Genomic DNA, 15,824 nt, shown 5'->3' on the forward strand with positions numbered 1-15,824 from the left:
AAACTTTCTCTTTGATTATTTTTTATCACAAAATACGTCTTATATTGTTGAACGGAGGGAGTAGCTTGCAATCGTGGCAACCCACGGGGAAAACTGTGGCATACAGGCATAATAGTAAAGTGCCCGTGCGTTGCTATGATATTCATATTTCAAATGTGTACTTTATTATTATGATAGTATGAAAGAAAGGAAGAACAATGTGATCTAAAATAGTATATGAATATGATCTAAAATAGTATATCGTTCATAGATAACATACAACACATGAACAAATAAATTATTTTGTGTTGAACATGATATGGATACAAATAATAAAGTGACGTAGCACACTATTGCAGATGCATTTATGAGGTGAGGACTCCCTTGTAAACAATATTTTGTGTTAGTGTGCAGGCTGAATCCACGCTAGCATCATGTTCCGGTGCAACAAATATTTTGATATTGCTCCTAGCAGTTGCTTACGATAGGGCGACATAGAGTTGATCATGGGAGAAAACTAGATTAGGTAGGTAGATTCTAACATGTGGGATCGTTTGTCCTTGTGCTTTGTTGATGGTCATTGCAAAGCTCACTCTGATAGAAAATTTGTTTCTCTTAAACTTAAATGGGAACATGTTATCATCAGATTGGCACAAAGGTATCCTTGGCAGGAATACTCTTCCCAGCATGTTGGCTTAGCACAGTTTCTACATCGATAGTGTTCCTTTCAAGTGCTCGTACTATTAACACCGTCTCATTACACAACCTACTAGTTGGATCTAGATTTCTAAGCAAAATCACAGGGCAATTGACCTTTAGCTTGAGGATGTGCGGTGATAGTCCATTTGGGGTGAGAGAATTCAAGAATGGGGGGGGGGGGGTAGTAGTTGTTAGGATCATCAACTGCAAGATCATAGCTGTGATAGACCATCTCATCGCCAGGGAAGCGTTTGATAAGCCTCATGTTTATGCCATCGATGTTCTCATTCATTGTTGACAAAATAACTCGAGATGTGATGTAGTTTGGATTGGATATGTGTGTTGCTAACATAGGAAAGGCACTTTTAATAAGATTATCAATGTCAGATTCCACACCAGTGTAAGGCACACATATCTCGTTAGGTACTCTTACATAGTCATATACGTAGTAGGTACTAAAAACCATGGATTTGATTGAGCCCTCGTATTACGAAGAAGCCACAACTTTTGCATGATGTCCCATAGGTAAGATTTGCGTAATATTGCATTTATTATTTGTGCCATTGTCCTCTTTCGCACAAATGGAAGGACCTGCCTGAAGTCACCTGCAAAAACTATCGTCTTTCCTCCAAATGGTAGATTGGTCTTTTCTATGATGTCTCTCAGACTCTTATCAAGTGCCTCAATTGATTGTCTTTTTGTCATAGAGACCTCATCCCATAATATAAGTGAAGCTATTCGAAGAAGTTTGGTTGTCCCACTCTGCTTCGTGAAGTTACACACCCCTCCTTGTATGCTCAATCTTAAATCTTGAATGTGCAGTCCTACCACCAGACATGATAGAGGTAGCAACACCAGATATCGCAGTAGTAACAACTATCTTTCCCTCACTATGGACTTTTGTTAGCAAATATTTGTATATGAATGTCTTTCCGGTCCGTCCAAGACCATCAACAAAGAATGCAGTTCCACTCTTCTGACGTTTCTGACTCTCTCTTGACACAATTGTTCCTATAGTTCTGCGATGACGACACAAAGGTAACGTATGTATTCTTGAATATGTGGTTCCATCCGCAGGTCAATCCAGTATTGAAACCAACAATCATCCGTCTGGAAAAAGTGATAGATGAGATAAGTAAATGTTGTTGAGATAATAGGAAAGAAAGTGAGTTTTATTTTTTCGTACTCTGAAATGTGGACAACAGAAGAATCGATGGTCTGCATTACCGAAATGCTTATAAACTTGGATTGCAACGTCATCTCCATGTAGACATAGTGGCCAAAAAGAGCAAGGTAGAGCATTGTGGTTTCCGTAGTAATATCTACCATAGACGTCTAAATGGGGGTATGGAGGCGGTTGATTGATGGGGTCATCGGGAGGATGAGGATACACCATTGTCTCAATTTAATTCAAGGTCAGGAGATGTGTGAGTATAATATCGATTGTGTTTTGTTTATATACAAGAAGTCTCATCGGTAATAGATAGATATGGTAGCACTTAAAAGCCTATTCCCTAGACTGCACTGGCCTATTAGGGGTAGCACTGAAAAGTCTATTCGCTAGACTGCATCGACCTATTAGAGGTATCACTGACAACTGTATAGTTTCTAAAACCTACTCTACATTAAGGTGAAAACCAGCGTCATCACGTAGGCGAAAGCGTGCCAAATGCAGAGGCCAAGGTAGGGGTGCCGTCCTATCAGGCAATTAATCGTCGATTTGCAACTTTCTATATCAAAACCATTCACATTACGAATCCTAACACTATTACATTCAAGATATATTACTTCTAGTCATACTAAATTGACAACACCCTTATAAACAGCAACACGATATTACGATACACATAGTATACAACACATGAATGCCTTACATAAAATACATTGGCGGTAACAAACTCAATGATCTACATTAGTTGAACCATCCTTCCCGCGATAGGCAATTATAACTCATTCTTGAACTGTTATAGAACAAAATGACCAACAAAACAATAACTTTTATAGGGAATTCTGTCAAACACTAATGTCAATTTTTTTAACTTTCATAGGGAATCACATGCTCCACCTCCTAGCCATGCCCATACACTCAGTTCATGCTCCAAGCCCCAGCCACCGTAAATAACCCCACCCTCAACCATAGATAAACCACTCATTTCTCGGTTATCTCAACTCCAATGTCTTCCTCGGCATTTAGATAACTATTTGCACGACTAGCATTTTACCGAATAAATGCACAATATTTTTCAAAGTGCCATATACAAAAATTATATTAGAAAAAACAATTATACATATTCATTTTTAGCTGTATATTAATAAAGGTGTTGCACATTCACCGGGCTAGACCTTGTCTCACCCGTTCAGGTGAGATGTTCATCTCTCCAGTTGTTAAATGCACTGAGTGGCGGGAGCCACAAGTTCTCGTACGTGATGAGATCTTGTTCTCGCATGTTGAACGAGTAACGGTTGGATACACATGTATTTTTTTTCAAATTGGCACATATTCTTGAAAATATTAAAAAATATATATATATATAAAATTCTAAAATACACTTTGCCAATACCATCAACGGCCCAATGTGGAACGTGATTGGACTTTTCTGCTGTCTAGCCCGAGCTTTAAGGCTTTCACGGTTACTCAGTTCCTAAGACTCACTGGCCTAAGCCATAAATTCCACAAAGAACGTCGGGTAGGTCTGCAGAGTTTTTTCTTAATACCTTTTTAACTTAAAAAATGTAAAAAAATGTGCCCATTTTAAAATTTGGTAAAAATAGATGCTTCTCCCCGTTTAATGGGGAAGAAATATTTATTGTCCATCCACCGAGTGATAAATTTAAAAATCACAAAAATATCGTGTTACAATACTCTCGATCTTTAAAACACTATCGAAATATTCATGAAAAATTCTTTAAAAAAAATTTATGGTGTAGAAGATACCATCATCTAGCGCTCCGCAATTACTTTTTTTCCTCATAGTAGAGGTAATTATTTGATCTAAAATTTTGTGAAGTGCTAGATGATAGCATCATCTACATCATATTTTTTAGAATTTTTATGACTATTTCGATAGTATTTTGATGGTTGAGGGCATTGGAACATCATAGTTTTGTGATTTTTAAACTTATTGCTTGTTCAGTGGGTAATTTTTACTTCTCATCAACTGAACGAATGAAAGACACATTTTCTTGCAAATTTTTAAAATGTTCGCATAATTATATATATATTTTTAATATAAATAAATAAATTCAGGTGTGCAACGTGATAATTTTTCTGAACTGTTTGGTGTCACCGCGAAACATTTTCATTTTTTAATAATACAATAACATTTGTCAAGCCATCTCAGCCTCTACATCCGGACACATCCGATAATTTTACAAAGTATTTACTATGATGTAGACTTCATCTACCATATAGCCACAATTTGCCCTCTAATGAAAGGAGATATAACAAATAACAAAGGTCCATTATGATGCACTTATTGTATTGCTAAACCTTTTATTTTTTTCATTATTTTTTAGGGGAGGGCGTAGGAGATAGTATTCGTGGGAACGAGAATTTTCACTGAACCACTAATTGACGCAACAAGCTGTCAGATAATATATTGACACTTTTTACTTACAACATATAAATTGCAATCGACCTATGAACTACAGTTAACGAGGAATTACATGTCATGATCAAATTCCAAAATTTTGGTCAAGAATCCAAACACCATGTACAACACCGAATCACCATGAACATGTAGCTATACAAGCAGGTTGAGCAGCTGAGGCTCCGAGCTACTGTGATCCCCCGAGGGTTCTTGGCCATCGCCGCCATCGCCGTCCTCCAACGGAGGGAAGTTGAGGTCCAGCATGGCCTGCTCCGGCTGCGCCGGGCCATCGGTCACGGCTGGCGGAGCCTCGCCCCTGTGCCGGCGCATGTGGCCTCCGAGCGCCTGGCCCATGGAGAACTCGAGCCCGCACACGGCGCACTCGTGCACCCGCGCCCTGCTGTCCCTCTCGGCCGCGCCCGAGGCGCCCGCCGGGTCGCTGAGCATCCGCGCCTGCAACCGCGTGTGGCTGGTGCGGTGCCCGCCGAGCGCCTGGAACGACGGGAACCGCCTGCTGCACGTCTTGCACTCGAACACGCCCTCGGTCGCCATCGCTCTCCTGCTGCTCGCGTTCGTCGACGGCGCAGGCGACGACAGCGAGAGCAGCGCGTCGTCGGCGTGCACCCGGAGGCTCTCCATCTCCTTGCTCTCCTCCGCTTCCTGCCTCGTAAGCGTCATCAGGATCCACGGATCGATCCCTGATTCTCTCCTTATTAACGAACTGATAAAAAAATTCCACCACGTACCCGCACCGGCGCACGTACGTGTGTTGATATTTAAACCGAGCCACGCCGTGCGTTCTTACTGGGCACGATCGAGTATGGGCTCGGGAATGTGTGATAGAAGAGTCTTTCACGTCAGGTTTTTTTCTATGTGCGCGCGCGCGAATTCGCCAAGGTCGCACTCGTACGTATCACATCTGGTCACCCGTGGCGCTTCGGATCGGAACACATGGTTAGGTACGTGAAAGGTTGCGTGCTTTGCCGCGCGTGTCCAGAAGCTTTTGGACTACATCCAGATGGCTAGCTCATCCTGGTGGCATCGCAAGAATTCGATCGTACGTGACTGCGTCTGGACCCGGCCGCAGTTTCTCGTGGACTTTCCACTGGCCGGTACGGTTCTTCCAAGTGCAGGATGAACAACAAATCACGGCTACATGCAAAAAGAAAATGGAACGCTAGCTTCATGCGACGTCACTTGCCAGTGACAATCTCGTCCAGAACACATCAACTCTCCGTGTGCGTATGGACGATCAGTCAATTAGAGAGTATATACTTGTTTTCATCCATTTGTGCGTGTACTTCGCTTGTACACATACATATCTTGACTATTTATTCCGTGATTGTACGAACATATCTTGATGAATCACAAGTGCTGTTACCATTTCTTCACGGCAGATAAGACGGTGCTGATAGCTTGTGAACTGCAACGCGAATGGTATCCATCGGCGTTTACCGAAGAAAAAAAAAGTTCCATGGTTTAAGCGCGCGGCGGGTGTAAGGACCACGTCGCGGCCGCGGCCGCGAGTCCACACAGTGGCGGACGTAAGCTGTGATGCACGGATGCGCGAAGCCAAGCAACGGGGAGAGTGTAGGGGGAGCCGACGAACGGTCACTTCGCCTGCTTGTGCGCTGGACTGTGAGGGTTAGGTGGCTCACTTGGTTAAGATCATCTTCAACAGCTACATCAAATTTTCATCCTAAAAATATTATTATAGTATCCTCTATTATTATTATAGCATCCTTTATTTTTTTCATCTCTAGCAGCTACCCTATTTTCTACCTTTTACTTTTTTTTCTCTTCAGTCCCGCTGTCAGCCTCTCTGAACAGTACAGTACAGTGTTGCTACAGTTACCGACGCTGTTTTCATCTTCGGGCCCACTAGCAGTATTTGTGAACAGTGTGCTACAGTAACTCCGCAGATTTGAGGCCCATGCTCTCTCTCCGCAGTACTGTAGAACTGACGCTGTTTTCTTCTTCCAGCCCACTAGCAGCCTCTGTGAACAGTGACTCGCAAAACACTGTACCACCCGAATCTGCAAATTTGCTTCCTCTACTGGAGATGGTCTGAGAGGCAACAGCCGTAAAGGAGGAGCAGGCGTTGCCTAGAAACGAAAGCATAAAGAACAGAAGAATGGATCCCTTTCGTCCTCCTCCGGCTGCTTCTCCATCGGATTTCGATCCTCTGATTTTACCGATGGGTGAAGTCAGGTGACTTCAAACTTCTGTAGACCGTTGGATCGTAGATAGATAGATCAGATGCACTGCTACAGTGTAACGGATACAGTAAAAATTGATACAGTAAATATCACTTGAGTTTGATTGGTATCTACTTGTAACAATTAGAGCATAGAAAACATATGTGTGTACAAAGCATGTCATACATGATGGACTCGATAACGGAAATATACAGGATCACACTCTTTCTCTCAACCTCATTAGGTGTCGAAGGACACTGACTCTTACTGAGAGTGATACCATGTGATATTGGGAAGAAACCTTTCTTAGAATCATGTATATTGAACATTTTCAATACCTTATCAATATATGTATTCGGGCTTAATCCGTTTAGCCTTCTCGATCTATCTCTATTGATCTTTATGCCTAATATGTATGTTGCCTCTCCATAATCTTTTGTTGAGAAACTCTTTTGCAACGAAGATTTGACAGCATTAAGCATTGAAATATCATTTTTGATTAATAACATGCCATCTATATAAGACCAGAAACATAAGTATGCTCCCACAAACCTTTTTGTAAACATAAGGCTCTTCTTCATTCTTGATGAAATCAAACCCTTTGACCACTTTATTAAAACGAAGATTTGATCAAGATCGAGAAGTTGCTAGAGGAGTTAGACGCGCACGACATTGGAGCAGTCTACTTCAACTCTTCTTTCGCTGCACTGCTCGTCGAGTGGTAACGATCTATGATCTCCTACATGCATGGTTTTCTAGGTGAGTGCGGTGGATTTTTTTTGTTTTTAGGCTAGCGTAGCCAACCCGTTCCCCAATATATATATGTGACCGGTACAAATCCATTTATGTATGCCAAAAATAGCGTTGTACCAATTTCTATAGAGACCTTGCAAAAAGAGCCAAAAACTGACTTTCACACGCCAGAATGTCCGCTAAACAAATCATTGAATGCTGGACCTTTTCTGATAAAAAAACTGGTTTCTAAACGCTGGAAGGTCCAATGTTGACAAAATTGTACTTGTTGAACTATATTTGAACATCTTTGATTTTGTTGCCTCTTACTGAGTGCCGGAACGTCCAGTGATGACAATGAGCAGATGTCGGACCATTTGCAGGGGGACTTCACACAACACATACCACTAAGCACCGGATGATCTGCTGAGGAGAAAGCAGAGAGCACTGGATAATCCGATGATAAGAAAAAGATTCTGCTAAACTAAAATCTCTCGCTGAGTCTAAACTTCAGATGGCCACAAGACAAAAACACATGTTTAGACCAGTTTGAATGAAGCCTTACGCACTCAAACACTCATTTGCAAATATTTGCTAAATGGCTACCTTATAATGGTTTTGAAATAGAGAATAAAAACCAAAAAAAGAGCGAGAAAACTCCAAGAAAATGTTTGAGTCATATTTCCTATGAATTCAAAGATTAAAGCTTTAAATTCGCTAGGACATGACCCAATAATCATTAAGCACTGACACCTTTTTAATCATACTTATAAAGGTGTATGTCCATATTAAGAGCAAACAACAATCTCAAAGAGTGATATTCTCATTTGTGATCTTTCTACCGCCAATGATTGAATAAATTTACATTTAAGGTAAATTGAAGAATCATGATAATATTGTAAATAATGAAAAATTATGTAAAGTCAAGCTGAGACTTGAATTACATAGTATAGACCTCAGATTATGTAACTAATACGTTGAAGATAATTACTAAAAATGGTGTAGATCTTGCAGTAGTAGGAAGCATAATGCGATATTTCTCAGTAGATGCCTATGTTCCTATTATCTTGTGTTATGCTAAGTAGAATGTTTGGAAGAACACGTTGAAGGTAAGCATTAAGTCAATGTGATAAAATGTAGACCTCACAGTAATAGTGGATAATCTACAAATATGCAGTAGATGCTATAGTTCTATTACCTTATGTTTCGTCAATATTAAATTTAGGTAATCACTTAAAAATTGCATTAAATTTTACTTTGAATTAAGCTTTTTGCGTGAGCACATTGGGCTTAATTAAATTGAGTGCAGAATGTAAACTTTGTAATAAAGAAAAATAATTGTAAAATAAACAAAGATTGCTAAGTAAACTATATGTTATAGGAATTGCATGAAGCGAACACATGGAAGAGTGCAGGATTCCAAATAACACAGGGTTTGGAATGCATATTTACATGATGTAAATGTGTACAGTACAATATTCATTAAACCTGAGGCCTTGGTTGTAAAATAGATAACTGAACTACACACAATGTTGTAAATAAGATATAGCCTAAGGGCTTTTTGTTAAAAATGGCCAAAACCACTAGAAGCCACATGGGCTGAGGAAACTTGGGCTGAGGCCCAGGCAGCGTTTTGGCCCGACCGGCCCAAGCGAGGGGACGGCTCGCACCATATAAATGCGGTGAGGGTGTGACAGTTAGGGTTTGCACCCGCCCCTCCCGCTCGGCCACCGCAGCCGCCTCGCTATAGCTTGCCACCCCTCCTGCGCACTCCGCGCGCGCTAGTTCCTGGAGTAGGGGAGGCCAAGGGCCTCTGGGTTCCATGAGCCCCACCTAAGGCCTGGGCGACGGTGGACCACCGCCGTCGTCGTACGCCTGGGGTGACGTGCTGGTGGAGGGGGCTCAGTATGAGTGCTTGAGGTGGTGGCATCGGTGAAGAAGGGTAGGCTTCCACGTCGAGCTTCCAGCGTGCCGTCGTTGGTGCCAAAGGCGACAGTGGGCAGTGCAGCATCAGTGGAGGCTGAGGTGGAGGTCTCATTGGAGGATGCCTTCTCCACATTGAGGCTAGAGTCAATAATGGCCGGCACAAAGGAAGATGCAGCCGCCATGGTGCCCTAAGTCCAGCTGGATTCCATTCCGGCCACTGTGAAGGACACCATTGTAGGTGGTCCTATAATGGGGTGAGGGCCGGCTTAGATGCTGATCCTGGCAGCAGCCATGGATCCCTATTCATCTCCTATCAGCGAGTTGAGGTCAAAGCCACGGGAAGACGATGGAGGGGCGTAGTCTGCCATGGTGCCAGGGAGAAGACGGTCGTGACGGATCCTGAAGATCCAATTTCGGTGAATTTGGTTCTTAGAGGAGACCACATTGATGGAGCCTGGAGCAGCCGCCGTTGCTTCTTCTCATGGAGCCGATGACAGAAGGGAGTCCCCGCCCGGAGGAACGACCGGGGTGTTTCCTGGGGAGGCCGTCGGGGAGCCAATGCTTGGAGGAGCAGGTACTATGACGGGCATGGCCGATGCAGGAGTGTTAGTGACATGTACTGGAATGGTGGTACGTCCACGGTGACAAGCACGACCACGGCGACGAGCATGACCACATGAAGCCGTAGTACGGGCGACATCTTTAGCCACGGTGGGAGCCATGGCGGCGTGTAACAATCGATAGCGGTAGGACGAGGAAGATGGTCGTCTCCAGCGACACATGAATGGAAGGTACGGGGTTGCCATCGATTGGGCAGTGAGAGCAAGTTGTCATGCTTATCCAGATGGATTTTGAGGCCAATTAGCCTGTGTTCTTACTTTCGTCTGGTGTTTACATTATATAGTACATAAACCATCATGTTTGTGACCGTTTGGATTGGTAACTATTAATTAGTTACTCTCTAATTGGTCATATGACAACAAAGGACATCTCTTCGTAACACTTTCTACTGCGAAACCCCGAGTCCATAGGCTGCTCTACGCACCGAGTGACGTGGAATGTCGCCGCCAGACGTTCATTGCAAATCATTCTAGAGGCCTTAGTTCCCATCGGTTCTATCACTCTTTGGCTATAAAAATTAGAAAGGGCTAGCCATCATCCTGAAAAGAAGCATCACCTTCCTTTTGTTCTCACACATGCCTAACGTCGTCACACTGATGCGATAGAGACACGGCACGATGTAAAAAAATAGGGATAATTGCAAAGAAATCACTACTAAATAATATTATTGCAAGCTTACACTAGAAAATTACAAAAATAACATTAAAACTGTTATTCGAGTGATATCTTTGCAAAAAAATAAAAAACGAGAGAGTTATTTGCAAATGCCAAAAACTAAGTAGGGGACCAGGACCGGCTGCCCCATCCGGGAGCCGTCGGCACACGGCGAGAGCGTCACGCGCGCAGGCCGACCGCACCACGTGACCTCGGCAGCGGCCTCCTGTCCTGTACCGGCACCACGGGATGCGGATTCAAAATTCTAACGCGCTGCATCCGCCGGCTGACGTTTTGTCACGGTCGCCCATCCAGTCCGTTCCACCCCCACTTCGACGAAGGTTGAACGCTTCAAAGTCCGCGATCGGAGCGCAGCGCGGCGCGCTCTTCTCCCCATCCATTAAGCTCGCCCAGCGACTCCACCCCGTTGCCTGTGCGTGGCGTGCGTCACTCGAGCTCGAGGAGGTGGTTCGGTTGCGCTCCCAACGGCTCGACCGGCCTCGTACCGCTTGTTCGCTAGCGCTCGTGTGCGGAGTGGTTGCTGGCCGGCCGCCGCGCGGGTGAGCGGGCGGGCGGGCGGGCATACCGATATAGGGAGATAGCGAGCTAACTCACAGCTCTTGTTCCGTCGCTCGTTATCTCCTCTCGCCCACCTCGGCGGCAGATCGGTCGGGACAGAGAAGGAGGGTGGTTGTCTCCTCTTGCCCACCATGGACGCGCCCTTCTTCAACGAGCTCAGGCGGCAGGCGTCATCCTACCTCACCGGCAAGATCCGCTCCGCGCGGCTCGCGCTCACCGACGTCACCCCGACGCAGCTGTGAGTTAGCTCGCTAACCTTCGTGGTTGTATAAGTGCGTGATCAATCGTATCTCGCGGCGTTCACTCTGCTCATCACGTTTTGCCCTTTTGGCGTGTAGGATGACGGAGGAGGCGACGAACGGGGACGCGTCGCCGCCGAACGTGAAGACGATGGGCCTCATAGCCCGGCAGGCGTTCGAGATCGACGAGTACGTCAGGATCTCGAACATCCTGCACAGGCGCTTCGCGAGTTTCGACAGGAAGCAGTGGAGGGAGGCGTACAAGGCGCTCCTCCTCCTGGAGCACCTCCTCACGCACGGCCCCCGGAGCGTCGCCTTAGAGTTCCAGAAAAACAGGGAGGTCATCGAGCGGATGACCACCTTCCAGCACATCGACGAGAAAGGGTAAGCATGTCCATACGCGCGCGTGCTCACATGGCGTTGTGCTGCTGATGCGATCCGTGAACTCTGCCGCAGATTCAACTGGGGCCTGACGGTGAAAAGCAAGTCGGAGCGCGTGCTGAAGCTGCTGGAGCGCGGCCCGTTCCTGGAGGAGGAGCGCGAGCGGGCGCGCAAGATCGCGTGCGAGATCAAGGGCTTCGGCAGCTTCAACCTCGGCAACGCCTCGCGCGCAGTCGCGCAACCGTCCGGTGACGACAGCAACCGCTACGGCCGGAGCAACTCGCAGTTCGAGGAGCGGTGGAGACACGACGACGGCGACGACGGCGACAAGGAGAACCTGATAGCCAGGCCGGAGCCGCGGGTCGGGCGGGAAGCGCAGGTGGAGGAGCCGCACCACCGCCACCCGTTCCACGGGTTCGTGCAGCAGCGGCCGGAGGCGATGCTGCTCCTGAGCCAGTGATGGGGTCAGTCGGTTGGTGTGGTGGTGATGTGAAAAAAAAAAACACGTGTGCTGAACTAGCCTTTCTCCCTTCTCAAAGCCTGCAAGATCAGTGGTTTGCTGACACTGCTGCGTAATGCTTGGGTACTCTCTGATGTTCTCATGGTTTCTGTTAGGCATGCTTCGCGATGTATAGCTGTTTGGCCTTGTAAATTTCTATCCCGCAGTTCAGATGCCTGGATGTACGAGGAGAGATCATCTAGACCAATTTTCGAGCTTCCAGCCAAACTTCTAGTAAATTTACTGTGATACAGATACCTAAGATAGCTACCCTGCTCACCGGAGGCGGTTACCCTGCTCACCGGAGGCGGTTCCTCTACACGTAATAGTACAAGATGACTTCGTCGCCTATTTTAACCAAATCCAACAGGTTCCCTTCGCGGTCTAGATTCCCGTCGTGAAGAGATTTCCGTTTCCTCTCTCAACAGTTTCCCTTCACGACAGAATTCCCAGGGTCATTCCCTTCAGGACGGAATTATCTCTCCGTTCCCTTCGTGATTCCCCTCGGAGTGAAGCTGTTGGAGATAAGAGGAAATAAAGGGAATGAGAATAGAGAAAGAAATCGGGAAGGAAACGAAATGAAGAAAATATGGTTGAAGTAGTCAAACAAGGCAGGGAGAAGTGTACTAGTAATTCAGTTCTTACTCAAAATCCCCATCCCAGTTCACATTTCATTTCGGAGCCAGGGTTGAGCCTACGCCCGAAACCTAACACCACGCAAACACACTTTTTGTTATTATACTTTTAAGATGACACGCCTCCCCTTTGTCCCGCAACTTTTACATGCCATTTGCTCGTCATCGTTGCACTGTTTACCATCCCAGGATTCTAGTTACTAGTACTATTTTCTTCGTAGGAGAGTAAAAGCAGGGCGGACCCTTGCTGTAGCGAGACGGATAGATTCCTCAGCCAGCATAGCTACTGTGTGGTACCGGACTAATGCTGCACCCTTTTTGACCCTGTTATCATCATGGTTGTAATCATCTGCCTCCTACCACAGCAGCATCAATGCCTGCAGAACTACTTACGCGTACAGTTTTTTCTAGACCAACCTTTGGACAAAGTACCAATTACCACTGATGGTGTTAGATACAAATCAACGGCAGAATCGAATGTGAAATTACTTTGTACACCATCTAATACAAGTTTGCGAGATTGCCATACCCGAGGACTGTCACAGACATAATTCTGATAACCAATACCAGTAAGAGGATAAATTAACGAAAAGGGATGTGCTACAAGGGTTCAGAGTAGACTTCATAAACCAGTGTTTAGTGGTAACTCACCTGTTGAAATAACCAGAAATCCTGGGTTTTCTGGTCAGCATCTACTAGTTGAATTTTCCTCATCTTGTTATCAGATCAATACCATGGGTTAACAAAAATCTCAAACCAGCTGGTACTGCTACTTCGTGAATTTTCCTAACAAAAATCACTGAAATCCGTTCACTTGATTTAATGATGTTGCAGCATATAGCTATGCATTTATACTAGTAGCTTTTAAATTTTACCTTCGTGCATAGCTAAAAATATCGGAAAACAAATAGTACATGAAGCTACCACGTGATCACAAAGTCACAGGCTAACTTCCACAGCTGCATCGAACAAAAGCCTCCACTGACATCAAACCTGTCCTACCAGTTTGGATCGCTTTTAGTCGCTTCAGTCTTTTGCTTTACCCAAGAATTTTTAGCATGTGGCATGTCTTCGTTCACATCATTCAAGTCCTTTGAATATACAATTTTACAGCAATGCTAAGGCAAAATCTAAAAGTAAATATAGTTTTCTTTAACTAAGTCCACTGTGTTAGTACCATAGTCTTGATCACATTCCAAACTAATGTCATCTTCTCCTGCATTTAGACATGCGAAAGGGGAAAATAGTACTATAGCCATTAAGAACAAAATGGAGAGAGGCAAGGCATCATAATATAGACATGAGAAACTGATCAGATTCAAATGATATAAATACTTAAACAATAGTGGTAAATTCCAGTTCCATATTCAGCGTTGATGAAGTTCAGAGTTATCTCAGAACTATAAACTGTACCATTGACAAGTGCAGTGCAGTGCATGCAGTAGACTACAGTAAGACAGCCTTATCTGATAAGACCTTTCAGTGTGCCGGACGTAGATGCAAATGCACCAAAAAGTTCCTGCATAGACCTTTTCGTTTCATTGCAGGCTCCAGACGAGCAGCCCCACAAGCCTAACATAAACCAGTTATTTGTCACTAGTCCAACATATCTCAGATAAGCCTTAACTCTAATTAGGAGAACAAACCTAGATGCTCCAAAATTCCCCACTGCTAATTTTTCACCATGTCTCAAAGTCACACCTCATTTTGTTTCCTTGGTCAAAGATCACCCAGATTCTTCTGTTTGTAGGGCACACTCAACTTATATGATAAATATTCTCCTAATACCTCAGATAAGCCCTGCTATTCTACTTTCCCTTTTGAGTGGCAAAGAGGGTGTGCGCTTACTGAATAGTAACCAAGTTGATGATAAGTTAAATTCTGAATGGACCAAGGGAGTTTGTAATATTGGCTGAGTAAAAATCAAATATTCTGGGGATTTTTGTCTTGCAGATCAGGTTTAAGTTAGCTCAACCCAAAAGGCATTTATGCAACACATCTCATTAAGCAGCAATGCTTGATTGATCGAACCCATGTTGCAAAGAATGGATAGAATGCGATTATGGCTATCATCACATAGGCTTCTCCAACATCTGCTTATCCCAGGGAAAAAATTCCATGGGTGACATGGGTCCCATTAGGTCATGACTCCAGCAAAGTACGCATGACCTGCACATGACGGAACAGGCCCAGTAACTAATCAACTAAAACATGGGTCGCCTCATTGGGTCCATCATGCTCACAAACTTCAGGGAAACTACAAACGAGCTATCATACATAGCTAGTGGTCCCCCAAATATAACCACTATCTCATTCTGAGCATGGAAGCACCACAGAATGTTAGGCATATCAGCATAAGAACTACAGGTACCAGCGACATATCAACAAATATTACTCACTCCTTCATTCTCTCCCAATGTGTGTGCATCTGCCGGACTGCTTGAACAACTGTCAAACCATACAGAATTAAGACAGCCGATTGGTTCAGGTTTTCAGCATTACCTTGGCAATGACAAATGGGGGTCTAACTCTCTTGAGATGGTTAAAAAAATCCTTCTTCAGTTCATATATCACTGAAACCACATTTTATTGGTACTATAGCCTGATGGAGATTTTATGCTCAGCCGCTTACATTTATAACCTCCATAGAAAGAAAATTAGAATTTTTAACTTCAGCAACGTCCTGCTAAGCGTACAAACATTCTACTATAAAACTCAAATCAGTAATAACCGAAATTCAGTAAATCCACCTATGAGTTGAGCATGCGTTTGTAAAATTTACTCCACCAAAATTCGTTGGTAGCCAGAGGCTGTCCATTGCCAATAAGTTCACATAGGAAGCTTTTGCAGTTCGGACCTCAGCTGGCAACCAACTTATCATTAAGGAGACTTCAGTTCCGACAAGAGTTAAATGATCTAACATGATACAGTAACTTTGTTATATCATGAGTATTCATAACATACTGACGTTGTGAGATCATCAAACACTAGGCACAAGCAGAGTGGGAGATGATAGTGAGAAAAAGAAGCAAGGAATCCAAAAGGGTTGACGGCCAGGTGGCGTCCCCGCTTACCACCTATCCATTCCATAG

At 44.4% G+C, this 15,824-nt stretch overlaps 2 protein-coding genes across 2 annotated transcripts; one reads left to right on the top strand and one right to left on the bottom strand.

Annotated features, from left to right (window-relative positions):
- Window positions 1–4,249: 4,249 nt before the first annotated feature.
- LOC133924202 (zinc finger protein ZAT8-like) lies at window positions 4,250–5,089 on the bottom strand. The gene has a single exon (XM_062369643.1). The coding sequence runs from the start codon at window positions 4,944–4,946 to the stop codon at window positions 4,422–4,424; it is 525 nt and encodes a 174-aa protein (XP_062225627.1). The 5' UTR covers window positions 4,947–5,089; the 3' UTR covers window positions 4,250–4,421.
- A 5,585-nt stretch (window positions 5,090–10,674) lies between these two features.
- LOC133924194 (uncharacterized) lies at window positions 10,675–12,371 on the top strand. Its single transcript, XM_062369634.1, has 3 exons — window positions 10,675–11,216; window positions 11,317–11,601; window positions 11,674–12,371. Exons 1-3 carry the CDS (start codon window positions 11,110–11,112, stop codon window positions 12,056–12,058), a joined length of 777 nt encoding a protein of 258 aa, XP_062225618.1. The 5' UTR covers window positions 10,675–11,109; the 3' UTR covers window positions 12,059–12,371.
- Window positions 12,372–15,824: the final 3,453 nt, after the last annotated feature.

The sequence above is a fragment of the Phragmites australis genome, chromosome 1 (assembly GCF_958298935.1).
Source record: "Phragmites australis chromosome 1, lpPhrAust1.1, whole genome shotgun sequence".
Taxonomy (NCBI): Eukaryota; Viridiplantae; Streptophyta; class Magnoliopsida; order Poales; family Poaceae; genus Phragmites; species Phragmites australis.

Coding starts and splice junctions, on each gene's coding strand:
- LOC133924202 (XM_062369643.1), bottom strand. CDS start 4,946: ATGACGCTTACGAGGCAGGAAGCGGAGGAGAGCAAGGAGATGGAGAGC.
- LOC133924194 (XM_062369634.1), top strand. CDS start 11,110: ATGGACGCGCCCTTCTTCAACGAGCTCAGGCGGCAGGCGTCATCCTAC. Junction 11,217..11,316: donor GACGTCACCCCGACGCAGCT/GTGAGTTAGCTC, acceptor TTTGGCGTGTAG/GATGACGGAGGAGGCGACGA. Junction 11,602..11,673: donor CAGCACATCGACGAGAAAGG/GTAAGCATGTCC, acceptor ACTCTGCCGCAG/ATTCAACTGGGGCCTGACGG.